The sequence below is a fragment of the Impatiens glandulifera genome, chromosome 3, assembly GCF_907164915.1.
Source record: "Impatiens glandulifera chromosome 3, dImpGla2.1, whole genome shotgun sequence".
NCBI lineage: Eukaryota > Viridiplantae > Streptophyta > Magnoliopsida > Ericales > Balsaminaceae > Impatiens > Impatiens glandulifera.
This window is the reverse complement of record NC_061864.1, coordinates 46471595-46498530: the sequence shown is the minus strand read 5'-3', so window position 1 is coordinate 46498530 and position 26936 is coordinate 46471595. Positions and strand designations below refer to the sequence as shown.

General features: G+C 31.9%; 1 protein-coding gene across 1 annotated transcript; it reads left to right on the top strand.

The window, feature by feature from the left end:
• Positions 1–23056: 23056 nt before the first annotated feature.
• Positions 23057–26648, top strand: LOC124931067 (serine/threonine-protein kinase tricornered). The gene is made up of 11 exons (XM_047471455.1): positions 23057–23574; positions 23652–23826; positions 24054–24137; positions 24217–24458; positions 24594–24810; positions 24902–25198; positions 25280–25393; positions 25536–25583; positions 25977–26055; positions 26196–26258; positions 26355–26648. Exons 1-11 carry the CDS (start codon positions 23390–23392, stop codon positions 26432–26434), a joined length of 1584 nt encoding a protein of 527 aa, XP_047327411.1. The 5' UTR covers positions 23057–23389; the 3' UTR covers positions 26435–26648.
• The last annotated feature ends 288 nt before the right edge of the window (positions 26649–26936 follow it).

Here is a 26936-nt window from a genome sequence, read left to right as displayed (position 1 = left end):
AATGGATGATGGATTAGTGACCGTTGTATTAAAGAATTGATTATGAGTTTAATTTTCAACTATAAATATCCCTTCACATTGTATTCCTCTCCACACATTATCTTATCACTTCTCTCTCTAGAATTCTAAAGTCTTTCCTTGTTCTTGTGAGTATTCTTGTGAGTGTTCTTCGAGTTTCTTGACTCGATCATTTCTGTGCGAAACCCGGTGATTGTGATTCAGGTACTTTTGTTTAGTTCGCTGTTGTAGTGGTTTTCTGTGCTAAATCATTGCAGGTTTCGTTGTACCCTGGGAAGCAGCCACCAACGAAACTCTCCAGCACAAACAGGAGACGGTGAAACTGTTTTAAGGGAACTGTGATTTCACAGGCCTCGGAGCAAACAAGAAGACTTTTCTTCATCTTATTATATAATCTGTTGTATCTATTTTATCATCATTGTATTATTTTCATATATTATTTACGTGTAATTTTTACGAGATAAGATTACCAACAATCTTAAAACAGTCTCAAATATTACTTATCTCAGATTCTTACACGTTTCTGGTTTTGTTTCAGAAATGACTACCGAAACACCTGCTTCTAACATGAGGATGCCAGTTCCAGCTAACCATCTGGATAAGCCAGAAAAGTTTGATGGCTCAAACTTTAAGAGATGGCAACAGAAGATGTTCTTCTACCTCACGACCCTAAGTCTTGCGCGATTCCTCACGGAGGATCCTCCCACTCCCAAAATCGATGAGCCAAACGTGGCTTCATCGTCAGATGCAAACGTGCATCCGAAAGTTGATGTGCAAGCGGCTTCGGCCATTGATGCTTGGCACCATTCAGATTTCTTATGTAGAAATTACGTGTTGAATGGCTTATCAGATTCATTGTACAATGTGTACAGTGAGAAGAATACGGCCAAAGAACTATGGCAATCTCTTGAACGTAAGTACAAAACAGAAGATGCGGGTACAAAAAAGTTTATGGTCGGTCGATTTTTGGACTACAAAATGGTAGATTCAAGACCGTTCATTAAACAAGTTCAAGAGATTCAAGTTATTTTGCACGAAATTCATGCTGAGGGCATGATTTTGGGAGAAACTTTCCAAGTGGCTACTATTATTGAGAAGTTGCCACCGTCTTGGAACGATTTCAAGAACAAGTTTAAGCACAAGCGAAAGGAGATGAACGTAGAAGAATTGGTGATTCGTCTACGCATTGAAGAGGAAAATAAAAGCGCCTCAAAAAATACTTTAGTCAACATGTGGCTAAAGCAAATGTGGTTGAGCATGGTAAAGACAAGAAGAAACACAATTCTTTTGTCAAAAACCGGAGCCTTAATCCTAAAGGAGGAATCTCTAAGAAGTTCACGGGCAAGTGTTTCAATTGCAATGGCATGGGCCATAGATCTTCCGAGTGCAAGAAGCCGAGAAGAGTTCGAGAGGTTAACTTGACTCAAGGATTATCGGACATGGATCTATGTGCGATGATATCTGAGGTTAACTTGGTGGGGTCTAATCCACGAGAGTGGTGGGTTGACACAGGAGCTACAAGACATGTTTGCTCCAACAAAGATGTATTTTCAAGCCTCGAAGAAGTGAAGAATGGTGAAAAGCTGTTCATGGGGAATTCTGCAACTTCTGACATACAAGGTGAAGGAAAAGTGGTGTTAAGGTTGTCTTCAGGGAAAGATTTAACATTGACTAATGTGTTGTATGTTCCGGAGATTCAGAAAAATTTGATATCCGGATCTCTTATAAGTAAGCATGGTTTTAGAATTGTGATTGAGTCGGATAAAATTATTTTATCCAAAGGTGGAATGTTTGTAGGTAGAGGTTATGCTACTAATGGGCTTTTTAAGCTAAATGTAATGGCAGTTAAGCCAAGTATGAATGAAAAGAATAAGTCTTCTATTTATTTGTTGGAGTCTTCTATTTTATGGCATGGTAGACTATGTCATATTAATTATGATTCGATGCATCGATTAATAAAACTGAATAGTATACCTACATTAGAAATTAATAAGAAACACAAGTGTGAAATTTGTGTTGAAGCGAAATTGACGAGATCATCCTTTCGAAACGTTGAAAGAAGTAATAGACCGCTTGATTTAATTCATACAGATGTGTGTGATTTAAAAGGAACACCAACACGTGGTGGAGGAAAATATTTTATTACTTTTATTGATGATAACACAAAATATTGTTATGTGTATATTCTTAAAAGTAAAGATGAAGCCATAGAAAAATTCACTCTTTATAAAAATGAGGTTGAAAACCAACTTGGTAAAAAGATCAAGGTGTTAAGAAGTGATAGAGGAGGTGAATATGAATCACCTTTTGCCGAGCTATGTGTTCAACATGGTATAATCCATGAGACGACAGCACCTTATTCTCCTCAGCAAAATGGTACGGCTGAGAGAAAAAATAGAACATTAAAAGAAATGATGAATTCACTTCTATTAAGTTCTGGTCTACCACATAACATGTGGGGAGAAGCTATTTTGACAGCTAATTACCTTTTAAATAAGGTTCCACGAAAGAAGCTAGATAAGAGTCCATATGAATTATGGCATGAAAGAAAACCATCATATGAATACTTACGAATGTGGGGGTGTCTAGCTAAGGTAGCCGTACCATTACCTAAAAAGGTGAAAGTTGGACCAAAAACTGTTGATTGTATATTTATTGGATATGCACATAACAGTAGTGCTTATCATTTTCCTGTGTTTAAATCGGACATTCCAGATATTCATAAGAATACGATAATGGAATCGAGAAATGCATCGTTCTTTGAACATGTACTTCCATATAAGTCTAATGAAGAACAACGTTCTCCAAAAAGATTTCTTGAACTAGATGAACAAGAAAAGGAGAATGAAGTTGAGGTTGAACTTAGACGAAGTAAACGAGCTAGAACCGAAAAATCTTTTGGTCCAGATTTTATTACTTTCATGATGGAAAGTGAACCTCAAACGTATAATGAGGCAATTAACTCGTCTGAAGGGCCTCAATGGAAAGAGGCAATTAATAGTGAGATAGAATCTATCTTACAAAACCATACATGGGAACTAGTGGATTTGCCTCCGGGAAATAAACCACTAGGTTGCCGATGGATTTTCAAAAGGAAAATGAAAGCTGATGGATCAATTGATAAATATAAGGCAAGACTGGTGGTAAAAGGATATCGCCAACGAGAAGGTCTTGATTATTTTGATACATATTCTCCAGTTACGAGAATAACTTCTATTCGACTGATTCTTGCGATTGCTTCTTTGCGCAATCTAGAAGTTCATCAAATGGACGTAAAAACAGCTTTCTTAAATGGAGACTTGGAAGAAGAAATTTACATAGATCAACCTCAAGGGTTTTCTTCTCAAGGGCAAGAAAATAAAGTTTGTAAATTAGTTAAGTCATTGTATGGCTTAAAACAAGCTCCAAAACAATGGCATGAGAAATTTGATCATGCTATGATCTCAAGTGGATTTAAGATCAATGAATGTGATAAATGTATTTATATTAAAGACACAAAAAATGGTTACGTCATTTTATGTCTTTATGTAGATGACATACTTATAATTGGAAGTAATGATAAAATGGTTAAATCCACTAAAGATATGTTAAATTCAAAATTTGACATGAAAGATATGGGATTGGCTGATGTGATTCTTGGAATCAAAGTGATTAGAACATCGGAAGGGATAGTTCTAAGTCAATCACATTATGTGGATAAAATCCTCGAAAAATTTAACAATGATGATTCTGCATTGGCTAAGACTCCGATAGATACGAGTCAACATCTATCTAAAAATCGTGGAGAGAGTGTTTCTCAATTAGAATATTCTCGAATAATTGGGAGTCTAATGTACTTAATGAGTTGTACAAGACCAGATATAGCATATGCAGTAAGCAAACTAAGTAGATACACGAGTAATCCGGGTAATAATCATTGGAAAGCCATTGTACGATTACTTAGGTATTTAAGAAATACTCGTGATTATGGTCTGCACTACACGAGACATCCTACTGTTATCGAAGGGTACACTGATGCTAATTGGATTTCAGATATGAAAGACTCTAAGTCAACAAGTGGATATGTATTTACACTTGGAGGTGCAGCTATATCTTAGAAATCTTCTAAACAAACTGTTATTGCTAGATCCACGATGGAATCTGAATTTATAGCTCTTGACAAATGTGGTGAAGAAGCTGAATGGCTACGTCTATTCTTAGAAGATATTCCAATATGGTCTAAGCCCGTACCAGCAATTTCTATTCATTGTGATAGTCAATCTGCAATTGGACGAGCTAAGAGTCATATGTATAATGGTAAGTCTAGACATATACGTCGTAGACATAATACCATTAGACAATTACTCTCTACTGGAATTATCTCAATTGATTACGTAAAATCAAAAGATAATATTGCGGATCCGCTAACCAAAGGGTTAAATAGAGAGTTGGTGTTAAAGTCCTCACAAGGAATGGGACTTAAGCCTACAATAAGTTAGTATGAAGGGAAACCCAACCTATGATGACTGGAGATACCAAGAACTAGGTTCAATGGGACAACCTAATTGTACTAAACTTGGTAGATTGCTATGGGTAAAAATCCTACGATAAAATAGCATTTTGGAAAAGGATAAGCACACAGGCTTTTAATGATTCTTTATGAATAAAGAACCACCTATGTGAGAGAGAAGTGGGGCCGCTTCGAAAGAATTGCACGGCTCAATTCTAGACCCTCTCACTGAACCAGGCGAGTGTTCATGGCCAAAACGAACACAATCATGAGAACTGACATGTATCAGGAAGAATTTTATGTGAAAGTGTGTAATCGTTTACACAAAAGGCAAAATAGTTCAAGGACATCGAGTCTACTAATCGGCTAGTAAAGTTATATACTTTCATAAGGGAAGGTTCAAAGGGTTACGCCTACCTATCCTATGTAAAATTCAACTGTTGAACCTTTCACCGGGTTAATCTTTCAATTTCCATTAATGTGGGGATTGTTGGAATTAAACTAATTCCATTAATTAAATGGAAATGATATTTGGGCTAATGAAATTCACACCAAATTCAAATGTGAATTAAGTGTGAAATTAATCCAAATGAAATTCACATGAAATTCAAATGTGAATTAAAGTGAAATTAATCCAAATGAAATTCACATGAAATTCAAATGTGAATTAAAGTGAAATTAATCCAAATGAAATTCACATGAAATTCAAATGTAAATTAAGGTGAAATTTCATCCAAATGAAATTCACATCAAATTCATTGTGAATTAAATTTGTTAATTGTTACAATTAACATAAATGTCTTGAATGAGGCAATTAACAAATGATGTTAATTGCCATTGTAACTACAAAATATTTATTGTAGGATGTAACTTGCAAAGATGATGAAAAGGCAAGCAACGATAACCGTTGGATGAATGGATGATGGATTAGTGACCGTTGGATTAAAGAATTGATTATGAGTTTAATTTTCAACTATAAATATCCCTTCACATTGTATTCCTCTCCACACATTATCTTATCACTTCTCTCTCTAGAATTCTAAAGTCTTTCCTTGTTCTTGTGAGTATTCTTGTGAGTATTCTTGTGAGTTTTCTTCGAGTTTCTTGATCGATCATTTCTGTGCGAAACCCGGTGATTGTGATTCAGGTACTTTTGTTTAGTTCGCTGTTGTAGTGGTTTTCTGTGCTAAATCATTGCAGGTTCCGTTGTACCCTGGGAAGCAGCCACCAACGAAACTCTCCAGCACAAACAGGAGACGGTGAAACTGTTTTAAGGGAACTGTGATTTCACAGGCCTCGGAGCAAACAAGAAGACTTTTCTTCATCTTATTATATAATCTGTTGTATCTATTTTATCATCATTGTATTATTTTCATATATTATTTACGTGTAATTTTTACGAGATAAGATTACCAACAATTAGAAGTACTAGACAACATACCATTTTCGAAAGGTGTTATTTTTAATAGTAAGTATACTAGTACAAGAAACCATATGGGTTTATTTGTTGATTTTATAAGAGGTATAGAATCATCCTTAGCTGATATAGTGAAAAAATGTCATTTAAGTGTCTGAAAATGCCTTGGAAAAATGATATAAATATTACTTGTTGTGGTGTTTATTGTATGAGGCATATGAAAACTTATAGAGGAGATGTTAGGAATTGGAATATTGTGTCGTTTGGCATCAAGTTTCGTCAAATCAGCCATTAGATATTCCGATGTCCGATTAATTGTATTCGATATTGTTGCTTGACTAATCTAGATGTTAATTTTTTCAAAAACCCATTTTTGTAGCTCTTTTTGAGACGAAACTGGATTTTCGCTTTTATACTCACACAATACTTTACGCATTTCACATGTCATGGTTGTACGCTTCACCCCTTTGAGATGGGAAGCCATTAGAGATTAATACAACAAGAATGAAGAGAGTAGTATAAGATTGATTAAAGAAGAGAAAATTGTGTACTGTATGTATGTACTGTACTTGAAAATGAATATTTTGAGATGAAAATCATCTTACAATGTAAGATATTACACTATTGATTATACTTTAACAACTTATACAATAGATGAACCCCACTATATAGAATTTGAATTTTGAAATTCAACAAAATTCAATAAATTTTTATTTTATTATTATACATGTAAATTAATAAATTATTATTTTATCGATTAAATAATATTTGGATAATATAATATTTTTTAACTGGCCCAACGTTATTACTTTATAGAGAGTCTACTATAGTTATATTCAGAAAATGAAAGAGTTGAATATTTTACATGATGTATCAACTAATAAAAATGAAAAATGCCATGTGTGCGTAGAAGCTAAGAGTACTAAGAAACCATGTAAAATAATTAATAATAGAGAAGGTGAACTATTAAGTCTTATACACTCAGACTTGGGGGATATGAAATCTAACATTACTAGAGGAGAAAAAAAATATTATGAAACATTTATAGACGACAAGCCTAGATACACATACCTATATCTTTTAAGAAATAAAGATTAAACTAAAGGAAAATTTATAAAATATAAAGCTAAAGTAGAGAATAAATTAAATATAACCATTAAAAGACTAAGATCCGATAGAGGTAGAGAATATGACTATAAATCCTTTAGTGATTTTTTTGAACAACATGACATAATACACGAGATAACTCCACCATATTCACCATAATCTAATGGGATAGCTGAGCAAAAAATATGATATTAAAGGAAATGATGAATGCTATGCTTATAAGTTCGAGTGTTCCTTCAAATTTGTGGGATGAAGTTATTTTGTCAGCATGTTTTATACAAAATAGAGTTATATTTAAAAAAACAAGAAAATCTTCATTTGAAATTTGGGAGGATAAATTACCTAACTTAAAATATCTAAGAGTGTGGGGATGATTTATTTTGATTGGAATTGTTCTGGATATATTTTTAACATCTTTAGAAACATGTTGGGAAAGTTTTTGGGTTGTTGTTCTTGAGTTATAACCCAAGAATAGAAACTCAATTTAAAAAAATTTTAAAATCAAATTTGAGTACTTTTGATTTGAGTAGATTGATTCAAATTTGTTTCGATAGAAAGTTTATAAATGATTTTAGAATCGTTTTCCAATTAAAATATTGAACAATCAAAAAGTATATAAGATCGGTCAAACTAAAATGTAAACATTTCAATTTGAACATGTAAATCGAATTACAGTATGATTGAAAGCTCATTGTGAGTTGGAGAACACTCCTAAACTCTTTTAGAAGCTTAATGAATGCCCATATCCGAGCTCTATAGCGTTACAAAAATATTCAAAAATTTAAAGAAAAGCTAGAATTATATGGAGGATTTTGCTTAAGATTGATTGAGGGATTAGGTTGGTTTCTTTGCCTTTGATTTGCCCAGAGAAAGCAATTTATAGACTCCCAAGGTCGGTTGATCGACCAAGTTGATCGACTTTTAGTCAAAAGCCATTAATGGAGTTTTGTCTGTTCATCATTCAACTTGATAGTTTAGGCCATTATGAGGCCTATGATCGTAGGTGAAATGATCACCGTGATATGGTAATCATTTTAACTTTCGAATTAGTCGATTTGGTGGACTAACACCGGAGTTCCAATGATAAATCAAAGATTTCGGCTGTTCATCATGTTGTTCGTCGCAAGAAAAAAGACAAACTAAAGGTAAAACGATGTTGTTCCGGGCTGAAATGCAAACGCTCGAGCGTTTTATCCTTGTTTCGTCAATGTCTGGGCGTTTTGTTGCATTTGGGCTAAAGACATTGAGGCGCACATTAGTTGATTCAGTGCTACGCGAAAGCACTTTTCTTCCTTTGCAGCGGACTATGCGGTCCTCATTTGTTCGTTGGATGAAATTAGGGCGCTTATCTGATGGCTGTAGAGTCTGTTGCACTAAATCTTTCTAATTTCGCCTACAACATATCACACTCCATTTTTAGCCTTAGTACTTGTTTGAAATTTATTTTCCTTTCATCCCTTTATCTTTATTTTTGATCTACAAAATATAAAAAATATTTTTATTAAATATTACATTTATTTTGCCTATTTTTTTTTTTTATATTTTTGAGCTTTAATAAATAATTTATATGGGATAAAATGGATACAATATTTATCTTAAATTAATTGTTTTAGTTTTTTGTCCCCTTAAAATTAACTTGAGATAAAAGAAATACAACATTTATCTCAATTTTTTTAATTGGGATTTAATTATTACAATAATTAATCCAATTAATTATTGAATCATATTTTGACCTTAATTTTAATTTTTTTTATTCAAAAAAATTATTTTATAATTTTAAAATTGGTAGGTAAAAATTATGTGTTTACAGACATTTTAGTGGAGAGCCACGATTTTTGGAGAGTTCGATGCTTAATAGTTGTTAAGAAACCAACAACTATTCTTGGAGATATTTGCATTGCATAATTTTGAGGACTTATTCTTCGATAATCATTACAAAACTAATGATTATCTATGATGACATTTCTAGAAGATACCTTTTTTTGAAAGAATTCGACGCTCAATGATCATGCCGATGATCATTATTGGTTACGTTTCCAAACGCTGCGTAACTCAGAGAACTTGTTGTTTGAAAATCATTACCAAGTCAATGATTATTCTAAGCAACGTTTAGGTGGGGAAGTCACCAAATACTTTAGACAGTTTGATGCTCAATTCTTTTTACCAAATCGAGAACCATTCTTGGCGACACTTTCGCTACATAATTCTGAAATCAATTCTTCAATAATCGTTACTAAGCTTATGATTATCCGTGATGACATTTCTGGAATAATTCCCTTATTTAGAGGACTCAATAATCATTACTAAGTCGATGACCACTATTGGTGACGTTTACAATGTTTATTGGTCAACAACTACTTTATACTAAAGAGAGGACAACTTTCTCCCATTTCTCACTCTTTTGTCTCACCCATTGTCTACAATAGTGTGTCGGAAACATCCATTATTTCTCGACAACTTGCTCCTCGACATTTGGAGACTCGAGTAGGGGAACCCAATCTTAAAAGATATTGTTTCAAAATTGTAGAAACTCATTTTCACATCCCAATTATATAGTTTATATATTTTAATAAATCATGAGCATATTAATATATAAAATCCATATAAAGTGTCATTGCACGGATAGTAAATAAATAATTACTTTTAGATCCATTTTCGTGTCAATCGGATTCCAAAAATAACTAATTTTGGGTTTTAATAAATAAATAAGTGACAATAGGTTAAATTGAGAAAAAAATGATTTATTATTAATCATTTAGTTGCGGATGAAGCTATTCATACACCCAGTCCACAGAAGGAGACATCTGAAGTGGCTCTTTCTATTCTTAAAGCAGAAAAGTGTCCATTGGTTGAGGAAGAATCATCTAAGTTAGCTGATCAGTCACTAGGGTCAGAGGCTAAGGGGAAACTCGTGAAGGAAGTAGATTCTAATAAGATTCCCTCTACTGAGGGGGAACAATCTAATAAATATGAGTCATCCTCATCCTCAGAAGAAACACCTGTGGAAGAAGATCATATTCCTTCTCCTCCTTCTAATCGATCATCCCCCATTAAGACAACTACATATATTGTTGACAACATTTCTGATCTACCTCTTCACTCTAAAGATATTTCAGAACGTATTCATCAAGTATCCGCCGACATTTTAAATGAACAAGATCAGTCTAAGGATGAATCAAAGGCTCCCTCTTCTCCTCCCAAAGATAAAGAACCAAAGCGTTCTTTACAAGTAAATGTGCATGCGAGTCTTATTCGCACTGCTCCAGCTTGTTCCCAAGCCGTATCTTCGGCTGTTCGATCTTCTAAAGAAGCTTCTCCTAGAGGAGAAAACTTTTACAATTCAGTCATGGATGCGTTGAGTTCTATGCAGCAGAAAATTATGGCCATATCGTCCAAATTTGGTCATCTTGAACAGGGATCTACTTCAAGTAAAGAAGATGTCTCCTCCATTCTTTCTACTCAAAAAGAAACTGAGAAAATTTTGAAGAGGAGTACATATGAAATCAACATCCTTAATACTCAGTACAAGAAGTTTGAAAAGAATTTCTTTAATCGAAAATTAGAGCATCATGTTGAAATCAAGACTTTCACCCTAGAGCTTCACCAAGATATTATATCAGCAATGGAACTTATTCGGGCACAAATGATGGAGATGTCAAACACATTGAATAGAGAAGAGGCTAACGACTAGAGCATGCTGATACAATTGTAAGGAAATTTCAAGTTGTAGAAGAAGCTAAAGTTGCTGCTGAGAAGGAAAAAGCTCTTGTTGCTGCCAAACGTGATAATGTTAAAAAGGGGGAAGGAAGCACAAGAGGGGGGTCAACGTCTGCTAGAAGAACTCTATCGAAATCAAAGCGAAAAGCTGCTGAAGGTGGAGAAGACTATTGTAGACCAGCAAAAAGAGGTTCAGGACGTGATGGCGACAGAGGTGGTGGAAGTGGAGGCCAAAAGATCACTCGTTTCCATAACATCCTAAATGGAGAATCAATTCTTGAAGGAGACGCATATCCAATGTTGAAAAGGGAAGGACCCTAAATATTTCTCCCTATTTCTCATACTTTTAAACTTATGCTTGAATACTTTGGTGAACTACTTTGATTTCAATTTTATTTGATGGGTGTTTATCTTGCTTTATTAAGGTTGCATAGTTTTAACATAATCAAAAAAGGGTAAATTGTTGGGGAAAATTAAAAACAAAGTAAAGAAAAGAGTTAATTAAGTGAGAAGTAATTAACTTAGAAATAAACGAAATCTATAAAACATTAAACAACTGAATTTTGATGATGTTTAATTAGAATAAATCTAGATGTTTAATTAGAATAAAGCTAAGTTGTCTATTTTGTTGTATGCAAGTACATTAGACTATGATAACTTAGACGTGGTCTAAGTAGGCTAATTAGAGGTAGTTAGACGTGCTAGTCTAACTCCCTTAGACTTGGTCTAAAGGGAAACGTAGTTAGACATGGTAGTCTAACTTCTTTAGACTTGATCTAAATGGAAACGTAGTTAGACGTAGTATTCTAACTCCTTTAGACTTGGTTTAAAGAGAAACGTAGTTAGACGTGGTAGTCTAACTCGTTTAGACTTGGTCTAAAGGGAAACTTACTTAGACGTGGTAGTCTAACTCCTTTAGACTTGGTCTAAAGGGATACATAGTTAGACGTGATAGTCTAACTCTTTTAGACTTGGTCTAAAAGAATACGTAGTTAGATGTGGTAGTCTAAATCCTTTAGACTTTGTCTAAAGGTATACGTAGTTAGACGTGATAGTCTAACTCCTTTAGACTTGGTCTAAAGGGAAACAAATTTAGATGTGGTAGTCTAACTCCTTTAGAATTGGTCTAAAGGGAAACGTAGTTAGATGAGGCCGTCTAACTCCTTTCGAATTGGTCTAAAGGGATGCGTAGTTAGACGAGGACGTCTAACTCCTTTAGAATTGGTCTAAAGGGATGCGTAGTTAGATGAGGACGTCTAACTCCTTTAGACTTGGTTTAAAGGGATGCATAGTTAGACAAAGACGTCTAACTCCTTTAAACATGGTCTAAAGGGACGCGCAGTTAGACGATAACGTCTAACTCCTTGAGACTTGGTCTAACGGAGCACGTCTAATGCCTTGTTTTAGCAGCCGTCTAAAGAAAGCATACGTCTAACCACAATCAACTAGTTGTCTGCTACTCCTGCACCACTAACTTTTGTGCAGTATGACAATCCAGATAATTATATCAAATGAACAAATGCCACGTACACAAATATCTTTCCAACTGTTTGTCTATTACAAGACAACTTCATAGGATATTTGGCGCACTATAAGTTCGGTACGACCACGATCATTTGCTTAGAGTCTGCTGTATTCTGGTACTATGGGCGGCCTTCCAACAGACACTTGCCACGTGTCCACTGTTGGTAATTTTATCTCATAAAAATTACACGTAAATAATATATGAAAATAATACAATGATAATAAAACAGATACAATAGATTATTTTTTAAGAGATGAAGAAAAATCTTCTCGTTTGCTCCGAGGCCTGTGGAATCACAGTTCCCTTAAAACAGTTTCACCGTCTCCCGTTTGTGCTGGAGAGTTTCTTCGGTGGCTGCTTCCCAGGGTACAACGGAACCTGCAATGATTTTGCACAGAAAAACCACTACAATAGCGAACTAGACAAAAGTACCTAAATCACAATCACCGGGTTTTGCACAAAAATGGTCGAGTCAAGAAACTCGAAGAACACTCACAAGAATAATAGAAATTGGCCTTTATACAAATTGCTATTACACTACATATAACGTCAATTGGTTACAAAACCAATCGGTATACCCCAATTAAAACTCGCAAAAAAAGGCGCAAGGTTTTGCCGTGTTTTGAAAGCGTTAATAGCGATTCAAATAACAACCAATAGGTTTTACATTCTTAATAGTGATTGGTACATAGACACATCACTATTACCTCGATATAATAATTATATGGACTTTTATTTAATTCCCCGGTTATTAATCACTATATATAAGAATAGGTCAATACATCAAAATGTGACTAATTAATAACAAATTTAAAATTAAATAATAGCCATCAAATTAGGGGTCTCATATATAAGTGTTATTTTGGGTCAAGTTAATTAATTTGTTGAGCTAGCTCTCGATCACACTAAAATTATTTATTTAAATATGTATTATTAATTGGGTCATAAGAATTAACTAAAATTTATTAGTTATATTAATTAAATAGACTTGTCTATTTTTAGAAGAAAAAAAAGTAAGCATTTTGACTTTAAGGTTTATGTATAGTTCGTTCATTCATTCCTAGCTAACTAAGAAAAATCATTTTTATAGTTAAACCGAAAATTATCTTATTTGATGAATGGTTATTTAGAAATAATAAAATAATATTGTGTGGTTGTTTGTGTTTGAAAAATGACGTGGTTTATTTTGGACTCATTCATTTTGAGATTCTACTTTGAGATTCTACGTGGTGAACTGTTTAAAATTAATCATGAAAAATGGTATATATATATATATATATAATTAGAGATAAAATAAAAAATTAATTAATTAAGAAAAATGATTATATATATATATATATAATTAGTGAAAAATAAATAATAAAAAGAATGTATCTACATTTAATTTGAACTTGTTTGGTAGAGAATATAAAATTGTGGGAAAATTTGATTATTACTTTCTTTTTATAACTTACAACATATCATAAATAATTATGACATTTTGGTACAAATACCAATCGCTATTACCTTAAGTCATACTAGCGATACAAATACCAATTGCTATTATCTATTAAAAAATAACATAGCCCGAAAGCCTTCCCTACTCCCCGATTGTTTCTCTTTCTCTTTTCCAACTGATTTTTCCAAGATTTTCCGCACCATTCAGATTTCTTATGTAGAAATTACGTGTTGAATGACTTATCAGATTCATTGTTCAATGTGTATAGTGAAAAGAATACGACCAAAGAACTATGACAATCTCTTGAACGTAAGTACAAAACAGAAGATGCGGGTGCAAAAAAGTTTATGGTCGGTCGATTTTTGAACTAGAAAATGGTATATTCAAGACCGGTCATTAAACAAGTTCAAGATCCAAGTTATTTTGCACGAAATTCATGTTGAGGGCATGAATTTGGGAGAAACTTTCCAAGTGGCTGCTATTATTGAGAAGTTGCCACCGTCTTGGAACGATTTCAAGAACTACCTTAAGCACAAGCGAAAGGAGATGAACGTAGAAGAATTGGTGATTCGTCTACGCATTGAAGAGGAAAATAAAAATGCCTCAAAGAAATACTTTAGTCAACATGTGGCTAAAGCAAATGTGGTTGAACATGGTAAAGACAAGAAGAAACAAAATTCTTTTATAAAAAACTGGAACCTTAATCCTAAAGGAGGAATTTCTTAGAAGTTCACGGGCAAGTGTTTCAACTGCAATGGCATGGGCCATAGATCTTCCGATTGCAAGAAACCGAGAAGTGTTCGAGAGGCTAACTTGACTCAATGATTATCGGACATGGATTTATGTGCGATGATATCTGAGGTTAACTTGGTGGGGTCTAATCCACGAGAGTGCTGGGTTGACACAGGAGCTACAAGACATGTTTGCTCCAATAAAGAAGTATTTTCAAGCCTCGAAGAAGTGAAGAATGGTGAAAAGCTATTCATGGGGAATTCTGCCACTTCTAACATACAAGGTGAAGGAAAAGTGGTGTTAAGGTTGTCTTCAGGGAAATATTTAACTTTAATTAATGTGTTGTATGTTCCGGAGATTCGTAAAAATTTGATATTCGAATCTCTTCTAAGTAAGCATGGGTTTAGAATTGTGATTGAGTCGGATAAAATTATTTTATTCAAAGGTGGAATGTTTGTAGGTAGAGGTTATGCTACTGATAGGCTTTTTAAACTCAATGTAATGGCAGTTAAGCCAAGTATGAATAAAAAGAATAACTCTTCTATTTATTTGTTGGATTCTTCCATTTTATGGCATGGTAGACTAAGTCATATTAATTATGATTCGATGCATCGATTAATAAAACTGAAGAGTATACCTACATTCAAAATTAATAAGAAACACAAGTGTGAAATTTGTGTTGAAGCAAAATTGACGAGATCATCCTTTCGAAACGTTGAAAGAAGTAATAGACCGCTTGATTTAATTCATACAGATGTGTGTGATTTAAAAGGAACACCAACACATGGTGGAGGAAAATACTTCATTACTTTTATTGATGATAACACAAAATATTGTTATGTGTATATTCTTAAAAGTAAAGATGAAGCCATAGAGAAATTTACTCTCTATAAAAATGAGGTTGAAAATCAACTTGGTAAAAAGATTAAGGTGCTAAGAAGTGATAGAGGAGGTGAATATGAATCACCTTTTGCCGAGCTATGTTCTCAACATGGTATAATCCATGAGATGACAACACCTTATTCTCCTCATCAAAACGGTACGGCTGAGAGAAAAAATAAAACATTAAAAGAAATGATGAATTCACTTCTATTAAGTTCTGGTTTACCACAGAACATGTGGGGAGAAGCTATTTTGACAGCTAATTACCTTTTAAATAAGGTTCCACGAAAGAAGCTAGATAAGAGTCCATATGAATTATGGAATGAAAGAAAACCATCATATGAATACTTACGAATGTGGGGGTGTCTAGCTAAGGTAGCCGTACCATTACCTAAAAAGGTGAAAGTTGGACCAAAAACTGTTGATTGTATATTTATTGGATATGCACATAACAGTAGTGCTTATCGTTTTCTTGTGTTTAAATCGGACATTCTAGATATTCATAAGAATACAATAATGGAATCGAGAAATGCATCGTTCTTTGAACATGTACTTCCATATAAGTCTAATGAAGAACAACGTTCTCCAAAAAGATTTCTTGAACTAGATGAACAAGAAAAGGATAATGAAATTGAGGTTGAACTTAGACGAAGTAAACGAGCTAGAACCGAAAAATCATTTGGTTCAGATTTTATTACTTTCATGATGGAAAGTGAACCTCAAACGTATAATGAGGCAATTACATCATCTGAAGGGCCTCAATGGAAAGAGGCAATTAATAGTGAGATAGAATCTATCTTACAAAACCATACATGAGAACTAGTGGATCTGCCTCTGGGAAATAAACCACTACGTTGCCGATGGATTTTCAAAAGGAAAATGAAAGTTGATGGATCAATTGATAAATATAAGGCAAGACTGGTGGTAAAAGGATATCGCCAACAAGAAGGTCTTGATTATTTTGATACATATTCTCCAGTTACGAGAATAACTTTTATTCGATTGATTCTTGCAATTGCTTCTTTGCGTAATCTAGAAGTTCATCAAATGGACGTAAAAACAGCTTTCTTAAATGGAGACTTGGAAGAAGAAATTTACATAGATCAACCTCAAGGGTTTTCTTCTCAAGGGCAAGAAAATAAAGTTTGTAAATTGATTAAGTCATTGTATGGCTTAAAACAAGCTCCAAAACAATGTCATGAGAAATTTAATCATGCTATGATCTCAAGTGGATTTAAGATCAATGAATGTGATAAATGTATTTATATTAAATACATAAAAAATAGTTACGTCATTTTATGTCTTTATGTAGATCACATACTTATCATTGGAAGTAATGATAAAATGGTTAAATCCGCTAAAGATATGTTAAATTCAAAATTTGACATGAAAGATATGGGATTGGCTGATGTGATTCTTGGAATCAAAGTGATTAGAACATCGGAAGGGATAGTTCTAAGTCAATCACATTATGTGGATAAAATCCTCGAAAAATTTAACAAGGATGATTCTGCATTGGCTAAGACTCCGATAGATACGAGTCAACATCTATCTAAAAATCGCTGAGAGAGTGTTTCTCAATTAGAATATTCTTGAATAATTGGGAGTCTAATGTACTTAATGAGTTGTACAAGATCAGATATAGCCTATGTAGTAAGCAAACTAAGTAGATACACGAGTAATCCGGATAATAATCATTGGAAAGTCATTGTACTATTACATAGGTACTTAAGAAATACCCGTGATTATGGTCTGCACTACACGAGACATCCTGCTGTTATCGAAGGGTACACTGATGCTAATTGGATTTCAGATATGAAAGACTCTAAGTCGACAAGTGGATATGTATTTACACTTGGAAGTGCAGCTATATCTTGGAAATCTTCTAAACAAACTGTTATTGCTAGATCCACGATGGAATCTGAATTTATAACTCTTGATAAATGTGATGAAGAAGCTGAATGGCTACGTCTATTCTTAGAAGATATTCCAATATGGTCTAAGCCCGTACCAGCAATTTCTATTCATTGTGATAGCCAATCTACGATTGGACGAGCCTAGACATATACGTCGTAGACATAATACCATTAGACAATTACTCTCTACTGGAATTATCTCAATTGATTACGTAAAATCAAAAGATAATATTGCGGATCTGCTAACCAAAGGGTTAAACAGAGAGTTGGTGTTAAAGTCCTCATAAGGAATGGGACTTAAGCCTATAATAAGTTAGTATGAAGGGAAGCCCAACCTATGATGACTAGAGATCCCAAGAACTAGGTTCAATGGGACAACCTAATTGTACTAAACTTGGTAGACTGCTATAGATAAAAAAAAACTACGATAAAATAGTATTTCGGGAAAGGATAAGCACACGGGCTTTTAATGATTCTTTGTAAACAAAGAGATCACCTATGTGAGAGAGAAGTGGGATCGCTTTGAAAGAATTGCACGACTCAATTCTAGACCCTCTCACTGAACTAGGCGAGTGTTCATGGCCAAAATGAACACAATCATGAGAACTGACAAGTATCAGGAAGAATTCTATTTGAAAGTGTGTAATCGTTTATACAGGAGACAAAATAGTTCAAGGAAATCGAGTCTACTAATCAGCTAGTAAAGTTATATATTTTCATAAGGGAAGGTTCAAATGGTTACACCTACCTATCCTATGTAGAATTCAACTGTTGAACCTTTCACCGGGTTAATCTTTCAATTTCCATTAATGTGGAGGATTGTTGGAATTAAACTAATTTCATTAATTAAATGGAAATGATATTTGGGCTAATGAAATTCACACCAAATACAAATGTGAATTAAGTGTGAAATTAATCAAAATGAAATTCACATGAAATTCAAATGTGAATCAAAGTGAAATTAATCCAAATGAAATTCACATTAAATTCAAATGTGAATTAAGGTGAAATTTCATCCAAATGAAATTCACATCAAATTCATTGTGAATTAAATTTGTTAATTGTTACAATTAACATAAATGTCTTGAATGAGGCAATTAACAAATGGTGTTAATTGCTATTGTAACTACAAAGTACTTATTGTTGGATGTAACTTGAAAAGATAATGAAAAGGCAAGCAAGGATAACCGATAGATGAATGGATGATGGATTAGTGACCGTTGGACTAATTTTTATACTAATCGCTATTATTCTCTCTATTACCCCTATTTTTACTAGTCCATGTGAAATAATATTATGTTAATTGCATCAAAATAATATTTAATATATAATATTATTTATATTAACAACAACATATATTAATATTTAACCAAACATCTTATGAGCATAATTTTTAATAAATATAAACTCTACCTCAATCATGATTTCAACAACATATATTTCAACCTCAGTCGGTGAAAGAAAAGCTACATAAATTAGAGATTATGGATTAAGAAATTAGGGTATAAGAGATTAAGGATTAAGGAAAGAACTTACCGATCGGATTTGGACGGGGCAGAATTGAATCTTGGATGGAGGCGAAGATCTTGGATGGCGGAATCAAATCTCGGCGGTGGCTCTCTTGGCGACGACGGTGGAAGATTTTGGACTAATCGACTAGAAGGGAGAAAGAGAAACAATCGGGGAGCATGAGAGGCTCTCGGGCTGTGTTATGTTTTTAATAAGTAATAGCAATTGGTATTTGTACAAATTGCTAGTATGACTTAAGGTAATAGCGATTTATATTTGTACCAAAATGTCATAATTATTTATTATATATTGTTAATTATAAAAAGAAAGTAATAATCAAATGTCCTCCCAACTTTATATTCTCTACCAAATATGTTCAAATTAATTGTAGATGCATTCTTTTTATTATTTATTTTTTCTAAAATTATATATATATATATATATATATATATATATATATATATATATATATCATTTTTTAATTTTTTTTTATCTCCTATTATGTATATATACCATTTTCATGATTAATTTTAAACACTTCGATCACGAACAAATCTCAAAATGAATGAATCCAAAATAGATGTCATTTTTCAAACACAAACAGCTACAAAATATTTTTTTTATTATTTCTAAACAACCCTAGATCAAATAAGATAATTTTCCGTTTAACTATAAAAATAATCTTTCATAGTGAGCTAGGAATGAATGATCTATATTAGGTAAGCCTTAAAGTTAAAATGCTTACTTTTTTTTTTTAGAAAGAGACAAGTCTATTTAATTAATATAACTAATAAATTTAAATTAATTGTTATGACCCAATCAATTAATTATATATAATTCCAATCGCTATTAACGCTTTCAAAATTCCTATATGTAGTGTAATGGCGATATGTATAAATACCAATCGTTATTATCAAGGTAGTAGCGATTGAAATTATACTCAATCACTACTATTTTAATAATACTGATTGGTCTTTATATACCAATCACTATTGCTCGTTATTACCTATGTTTTTACTAGTGTTAGATTTTTCTGAGTCTACTTTTCTCTTTTTATCTGCATTTTTATCCATGATTTTCCATTTAGGTTTCGGTAGCATTTTTTCAATCTGACTATCAACTTCTTTGTTACTATTATATTATTGTTTTTTCTTTCATTTGTCTGAATTGTTTCTGATTTCCCTAACGATGGCTCATTTATCTCTTTTATTGTATTTTTAACTTTAAAAAATAAAAGTCTAAACCTATGTTCTCAAAAAAATAAAAGTCTAATAACAAAGTAGAAAAAAAATATATATATCTCAGAAAAAAATTAATAAAAAAAAAATCACTTCTCTTTTAAATATTTAACCGTATATTTGTGTCATCTATCTTCATCATTTAAAAAGTTAAAATATAAAATTTCATATTTTGCCTATTTATTATATAAGTCTTTTAAAATTATAAATATAAATTAATATTGATTAAATTAATATATTTATTAACACATTAAGAAAATTTTATTTTAAATCACAAAAAATAAATTAATAATCACATTCTTAATTTTTACAACAATTTAATTTAAAAAATATATATAAATAAATCATCTAAATATTCATAATTCTAATCATTTTAAAGAATATAAAAATCTCTGTAACAATTCACAAACTAATTTAAAATTATATTAATTTAGTTTAAATAGAGTTAATTTAATATTTATTAATTTGTTTATAAATAAGAATATTAGCCCTATTTAAATCAATGATGTTGGAGCTTGTTTGATTTGGGTTATTTGTGTGCAAATACCAAGTTTTAAAATTAATCTAGTTTAATATAATTAGGAGAAAAACTGGTTTTATGTATATATTACATAAATATCCTTATTTTTAATAAATAAAAAAATATAAAATAAGGAATAATTTAGTATTTTTCTGTAATGAATTAATTGTTTGATAAATGAAATATAGGAAATTTAATGGTTTGAAACGCAAAGCTAAATTGGTCAAATATTTTTAAATTTGTTAATATATACAATTAAAAAAATAAAAAAAAAATTATTTAAATTAATATTTAATAAAATATTAATATTTTTTTTTTCAAAATCTAGTTGAAGTTATGAATTTTAAACCATATATTATACTACATATTTTAAATCGTGAGATTTTAAATCGTGAGATTTTAAATCGTGAGATTTTAAATCGTGAGGAGCTCAAGTCTTGAGTTTCATATTTTGTAGGTAGTGTCTGAATTCAATTACTAAATAAAACATGTCAAATTTAACCGAGAATTTAAATGAATAAATAATATATTAAATTATTATATATTTGTTTTTACTAAAAATAATATAATTATTTTAAATTATTATTAATTATATATATATATTAAACTATTATTTATATATTTTTATAAAAATAACAAAATAATTAAAAAAATTATTAAGTGATATATATTTAATAACATGTGATAGATAATATTATTGTAATATATTTAACTAATAATAATTTAAAATTATTATGTTATTCTTCCTTACAAAATATATATAATAATTTAATATATAATTTTCTCTTTTAAATTTTCAACAACATATCAATAATATTAGTGTAATATATATTTAATTAATAAAAAATTAAAATTATTATGTTATTTCTCCTTAAAATATATATAATAATTTTATGTATCATATACATATTTAATTAATAATAATTTAAATGATTATATTATTTTTAGTAAATACATAATATATAATAATTAAATATATTATTTCTTTTTTAAATTCTCCACTATAATTAAGTTTATGAGTTAAATGAGAGAGAAAAAAATTTAAAGGTTGACATGTGTCAATTATGTGTCAATTAGTAATTGGATTAGGGCAATACCTGTATAGGTAGCATCATTGAATGAAGTTTGATATCATTACTTTAATAATTTAATTGTGAATTAAATAGATTGTTTCATTCTTAAAAAATAATAATTAATGTACTAGTTTAAAATAACATAATTAAACAAATCTTCAACTAAACTAAGAATTTGAAGAAAACCAATATATACTAACTTTTGGTTTTAACCTAGATGATACATCTACATAATTAATAATAAATAAATAAACAAATAACTGAATATGGATTATTGAGATGATTAATTTAATTAACATGGGGCGAGCTGGTTACAGCTGGATTGCAACATGTTCCTTTCCTTTCAATCGGCCCAACAAACCATATAATATATATAAATAAATATATCAACAACAAAAATCTTATTTTAAATAATATTATACATAAAATGAGACAATAAACTTCTTTTAAGTAAATAAAATTACTATCTTATTTATAGTCATTTTTTTAATCTCATAATTTAACTAAGGCCTTATTCGTTAGAAAAATTATTTAAATAATTTAGAGAGAGAAAAATATAATAATTGATGATAATTTTATAAAATAGAGATATTTTTTTTGATAAAAAAATATAAAATTTATTAATATATATATATATATATATTAATATATATATATATAATATAAAATAATAATTTAAAATAATAAATAATTTAGTATTTTAATTAATAAATTTAATATTTAATGAATAGAAAAATGATGTTTATTTTTTTAAAATTATTTAAATAACCTAAAATTAAACAAGGCCTGATATACTAAATTATACTTATTGTTCGTAACATTAAAAATACTCAAGATTTTATTGGAATAATTTATATTAAAAAAAGATGTCACTTATCCAATTAATTAAAAATAGTATATATATATATATATAATATAGGTATTAAAAACACTATTCCTCTGTAAATGGGCCCGTAACATTATCTTTTCCGAACTCCTATCTATTTTGTATATATTTTTTCTCTGCTTTATTTTCTATTTTTCTTTTGTTAAATATTTTTTTATACTCTTTTTAGTCAAAAATAAAATAAAAATTAGATCAGACAAGCTCATATGCAACATAGTAACAGCAGCTCATTTATAAATAAACATTATTTCTAAAATACCCAGTAAACTTATGTACCAAGTTCACTGAATTTACCTTTCTACCTTGAACATGGTCAGTCGGTCGTCACCTTCTTGCCCGCCACCTGTCCCCGGCAGGATTACCGGTTTTTATTTAATATGATTTTGTTTAAAACAATGAATTCATTCCTAAATAATTATGCTAATTGTCGAGTATATCCATAAAAACTCAACATTTAAAAATAGTATTTAAATAATTAATATTACACTCCCCATTATACGATTAAAAAACAATAATATTAAAATAACATATAACACGAAAAACAGACAGACGCGTAGGAAACACTGGCGTCGGTCACACTCCACGAACCATGCCCTCTCTCTCTCTTCTTCTGTCTCAGTTCTCTCTCTTCTTTCTCTATTTGACCCAATGAAAATTAAGAAAGACAGCCTTGCGCTATAGAATTGACAGATCATTGACACCCCCGCCCCACTCTAACGCAACAACTGTTCTTCTTTACTATTTAGATCTCTCATCAGGACTCCACCCGTGTTACAATCTCAGGTGTTACTTCATCTTCATCACTTTAACTCTGTGTCCAGGAAGGAACCCAGAAAGATTCCGATCACATGAACAACTTCTTACATTTACTTCAATAATTGTCAAATTTCGATCTTATTATTATTGCCACCAACTAAGAAAAATGGAAGGAGCCGATGGCACGGTCAGGTTAGGGGCTCTCAACATGAAGCCCGATCGAGGGTTTAATTTGGAGCCCGATATCTCTGTTTCATCACCGGTTACTCGGCAGAAAGCTGCTGCAGCTAAGCAGTTTATTGAGAATCACTACAAAAATCATCTACAAGGCTTGCAGGATCGTAAAGAAAGGTCCTTTTCTCACACCCAACTAGTTTTTTTTGCATATTATTAGGTTATTAAGAAGATATATATGTATGTGGAATTAGGCGTCGAGCTTTGCAGAGGAGGGCGCAAGAGGCGAAGGTGTCAACTGAGGAGGAAGAACAGATGCTGCGGGATTTAGAACGACGGGAGACTGAGTATATGAGATTGCAGAGGCATAAAGTTGGGATCGATGATTTTGAACAGCTGACTGTCATCGGCAAAGGCGCATTCGGGGAGGTATGCTAGCTTTTCTATTGTTGGTTGATGTTTGATTAATTATTGAAGCTAGAATGAATGAATCCACTACATCCTTTGCGTTGACTTGAAATGAAAGTTGTCATAAATAATTACTTGGGGGGGGGGGAGAGATTATCTTATTAATAATGGTTTCTCCCCTAGTAGGATTGATCATGTTTCCATCTATCTATCTATCTACTTATTGATAAGAAGGAGAATTTCTTCAGGTGAGGCTTTGTCGCGCTAAGAACACTGGAGAGATATACGCATTGAAGAAACTGAAGAAGTCGGAGATGCTTAGCCGTGGACAGGTAGGTGGTGATAAAATGTGATCCCTTCCTATGATGGTGGGATGCTAAATAAACACTACTACTATTGATTTGGTTGTAGGTTGAACATGTTAGATCAGAAAGGAACTTGTTGGTGGAGGTTGATAGTCGATGTATTGTAAAACTCTTCTATTCTTTCCAAGATTCAGATTTCTTATATCTTATAATGGAGTACCTACCTGGTGGTGATATTATGAACTTGTTAATGAGAGAGGATATTTTATCAGAGGATGTTGCAAGATTTTATATTGCAGAAAGTATTCTTGCAATACATTCAATCCATCAACACAACTATGTACATAGGTAGGTACATCATTTTTAGAAGCATTCTTTTTCCTCTATTGATAACAGACATGGGGGGTGCGGGGTTTTCTGATAGTGATAAAGAGTTCTGTCGTTACATTATTGTTTCTGTCTGATGATGAATTCCACTTGTAGGGACATAAAACCAGATAACCTGATATTGGACAGAAATGGTCATTTAAAGCTGTCAGATTTTGGTTTGTGCAAGCCCCTAGATGATAAATATTCATCCTTGTTATTGGAAGATGCAGAGCTCTCTGGCGGCCATGACAATATATGTGGTGGTGAAGAAGTCCCTTGGTTAATGGAAAAGGAGCAATTACAACGATGGAAACGTAATCGCCGAGCTTTGGTATTTTATTTTTATCTCTTACTTTTTATTCAGCCAACCCCATCCATTGAAATTTTTTGATAAATGTTTTTGCATATATTTTATTGCACAGGCATTTTCTACTGTTGGGACACTTGATTATATGGCACCTGAAGTACTTCTGAAGAAAGGATATGGAGTTGAGTGTGACTGGTGGTCTTTGGGAGCCATTATGTATGAGATGCTTATAGGATATCCCCCCTTTTGCTCAGATGACCCAAGGATGACATGCCGCAAGATAATTCATTGGAAAACATGTCTCAAGTTTCCTGAGGAGCCAAAAATTTCAGATGATGCTAAGGATCTAATATGTCATTTGCTCTGTAATGTCGAAACAAGGTTGGGAACAGGAGGGGTGGAAGAAATTAAGGTACCATTCTTGAAATTACAACACTTCCCACATATAATAATACATAAATAATTCTTCTCAACATTTGTTCTTTCCTTCTAGGTACATCCATGGTTTAAATGTACCAATTGGGATACATTGTATGAAACAGAAGCTGCATACAAGCCCAATGTTTCTGGAGACTTGGACACTCAAAATTTTGATAAGTTCCCTGACGTGAGTAGTAGTGTAATAATCAATGTCTCCACTAGATTCTGATCTATTCTTTGACTTGCCATTGTTCCCTTTTCTCTCTAATGTTTATAACTTTTTTTCTTGTTCTCACATATTAACTTCTTTCATATTTTCTATTTGATAGGTAGAAGATCCTCCTTCTGGAGGACCAAGAGTAGGACCATGGCGGAAGGTCAGTAGCTTACATTTAACTACTGTTCAAAATTACTACAGAAACTGTCATATTTATACAATTGCACTCAGAATGTTCTGAGATAATTTAAAAAAAATTCCTTGCTACACCTTAGATAGGATAAGAAGAAGCATACAAGTTGAGTTGAGAAATAAAGGGGGGAGAAAAATCAGTATTATGCAGATAATATTCTAGATCAGATTTGAATTTTTTTCTAATTATTTTATGAAGTAAAACTGTTAATCGCCTATTTTAGTATCCCATAAGTGTAGCCATCTACATGTTTCCCATAAACTGTTCATTTTACAAATTATTTGGGATCATTATGGATTAGTACTCGAATTCGTTTAGGATACAAGTTCTTAAGCTTGTTTTGCAATGTTGTTATTGCAGATGTTGACATCAAAGGATGCTAATTTCATAGGATATACATTCAAGAAATCGGACATGGTTAAATCAGTCAGAACATCTGGTGAGTTGAGTTGTTTCTTATTTTTTTTTTTTGAAGTGAATGGTGTTGGTTTCATTATCCAATAAGATGTTTCTTTTGATTAGGTGCATCTCTTAGATTTTGTTGATTAATTCCTAATGTTTGAAAAAATGATGGAACAGGCATGGCATCAATAATAAATGGTTCTTCTGCTGCTGCTGTACCATCTTTGACAACATTATTAGGTATCGTATAAATAAAGTAGAACTTTGGTTAAGAGATATTGATTATAAAAGAAAGGGATAACTAACTAGAAGAAGTTTCACCAACTGTGGTCGCAGGTAGAATGGATCTGCCACTAGAAACAGTGGGTGATGACAAAAAGGAAGAAGCAGATTTTGAGGACAAGCCAGTAATATAAATTACTTGAGTAAGATGAAGCAGATTTAGGATGTTCCTGATTATATAAATCTCTCTTTTTGTTTTTATTTTTGTATTCTTCTTCTTGCTTCAGTTGAATGAATATCCAACACAAATTTATTTGTAAGTAGTATTATGAGTGGAGTGCAGTTAGTTGTACAGCCGGTGCAGTGCTATTAACATTCCTATTTTAGACATACTTTTCACTTTCTAAGCCTTTTCAATTAATTGGGATAAGATAAATGTTAGATTTAGGGCTCTTGAAAACATTTTTGTCGAATTTGGGACTTTCTTACATTTATGTCGTTTTAAAAACTCTCCTATCAATATGGTCGGAAATCCGACCACTAACAAATTCTGTTTTTGTAGTGTATGTTAGATTACTGTATTTTTTTAAAATTGAATGGAATCGGCATCAAGTCATTAGAGAGTATCTCGGGGACCAGACATTAAGAGCTTCCTATAGGATGCTTATGCAGCTTCCTTAATGGATCATTTCTTGA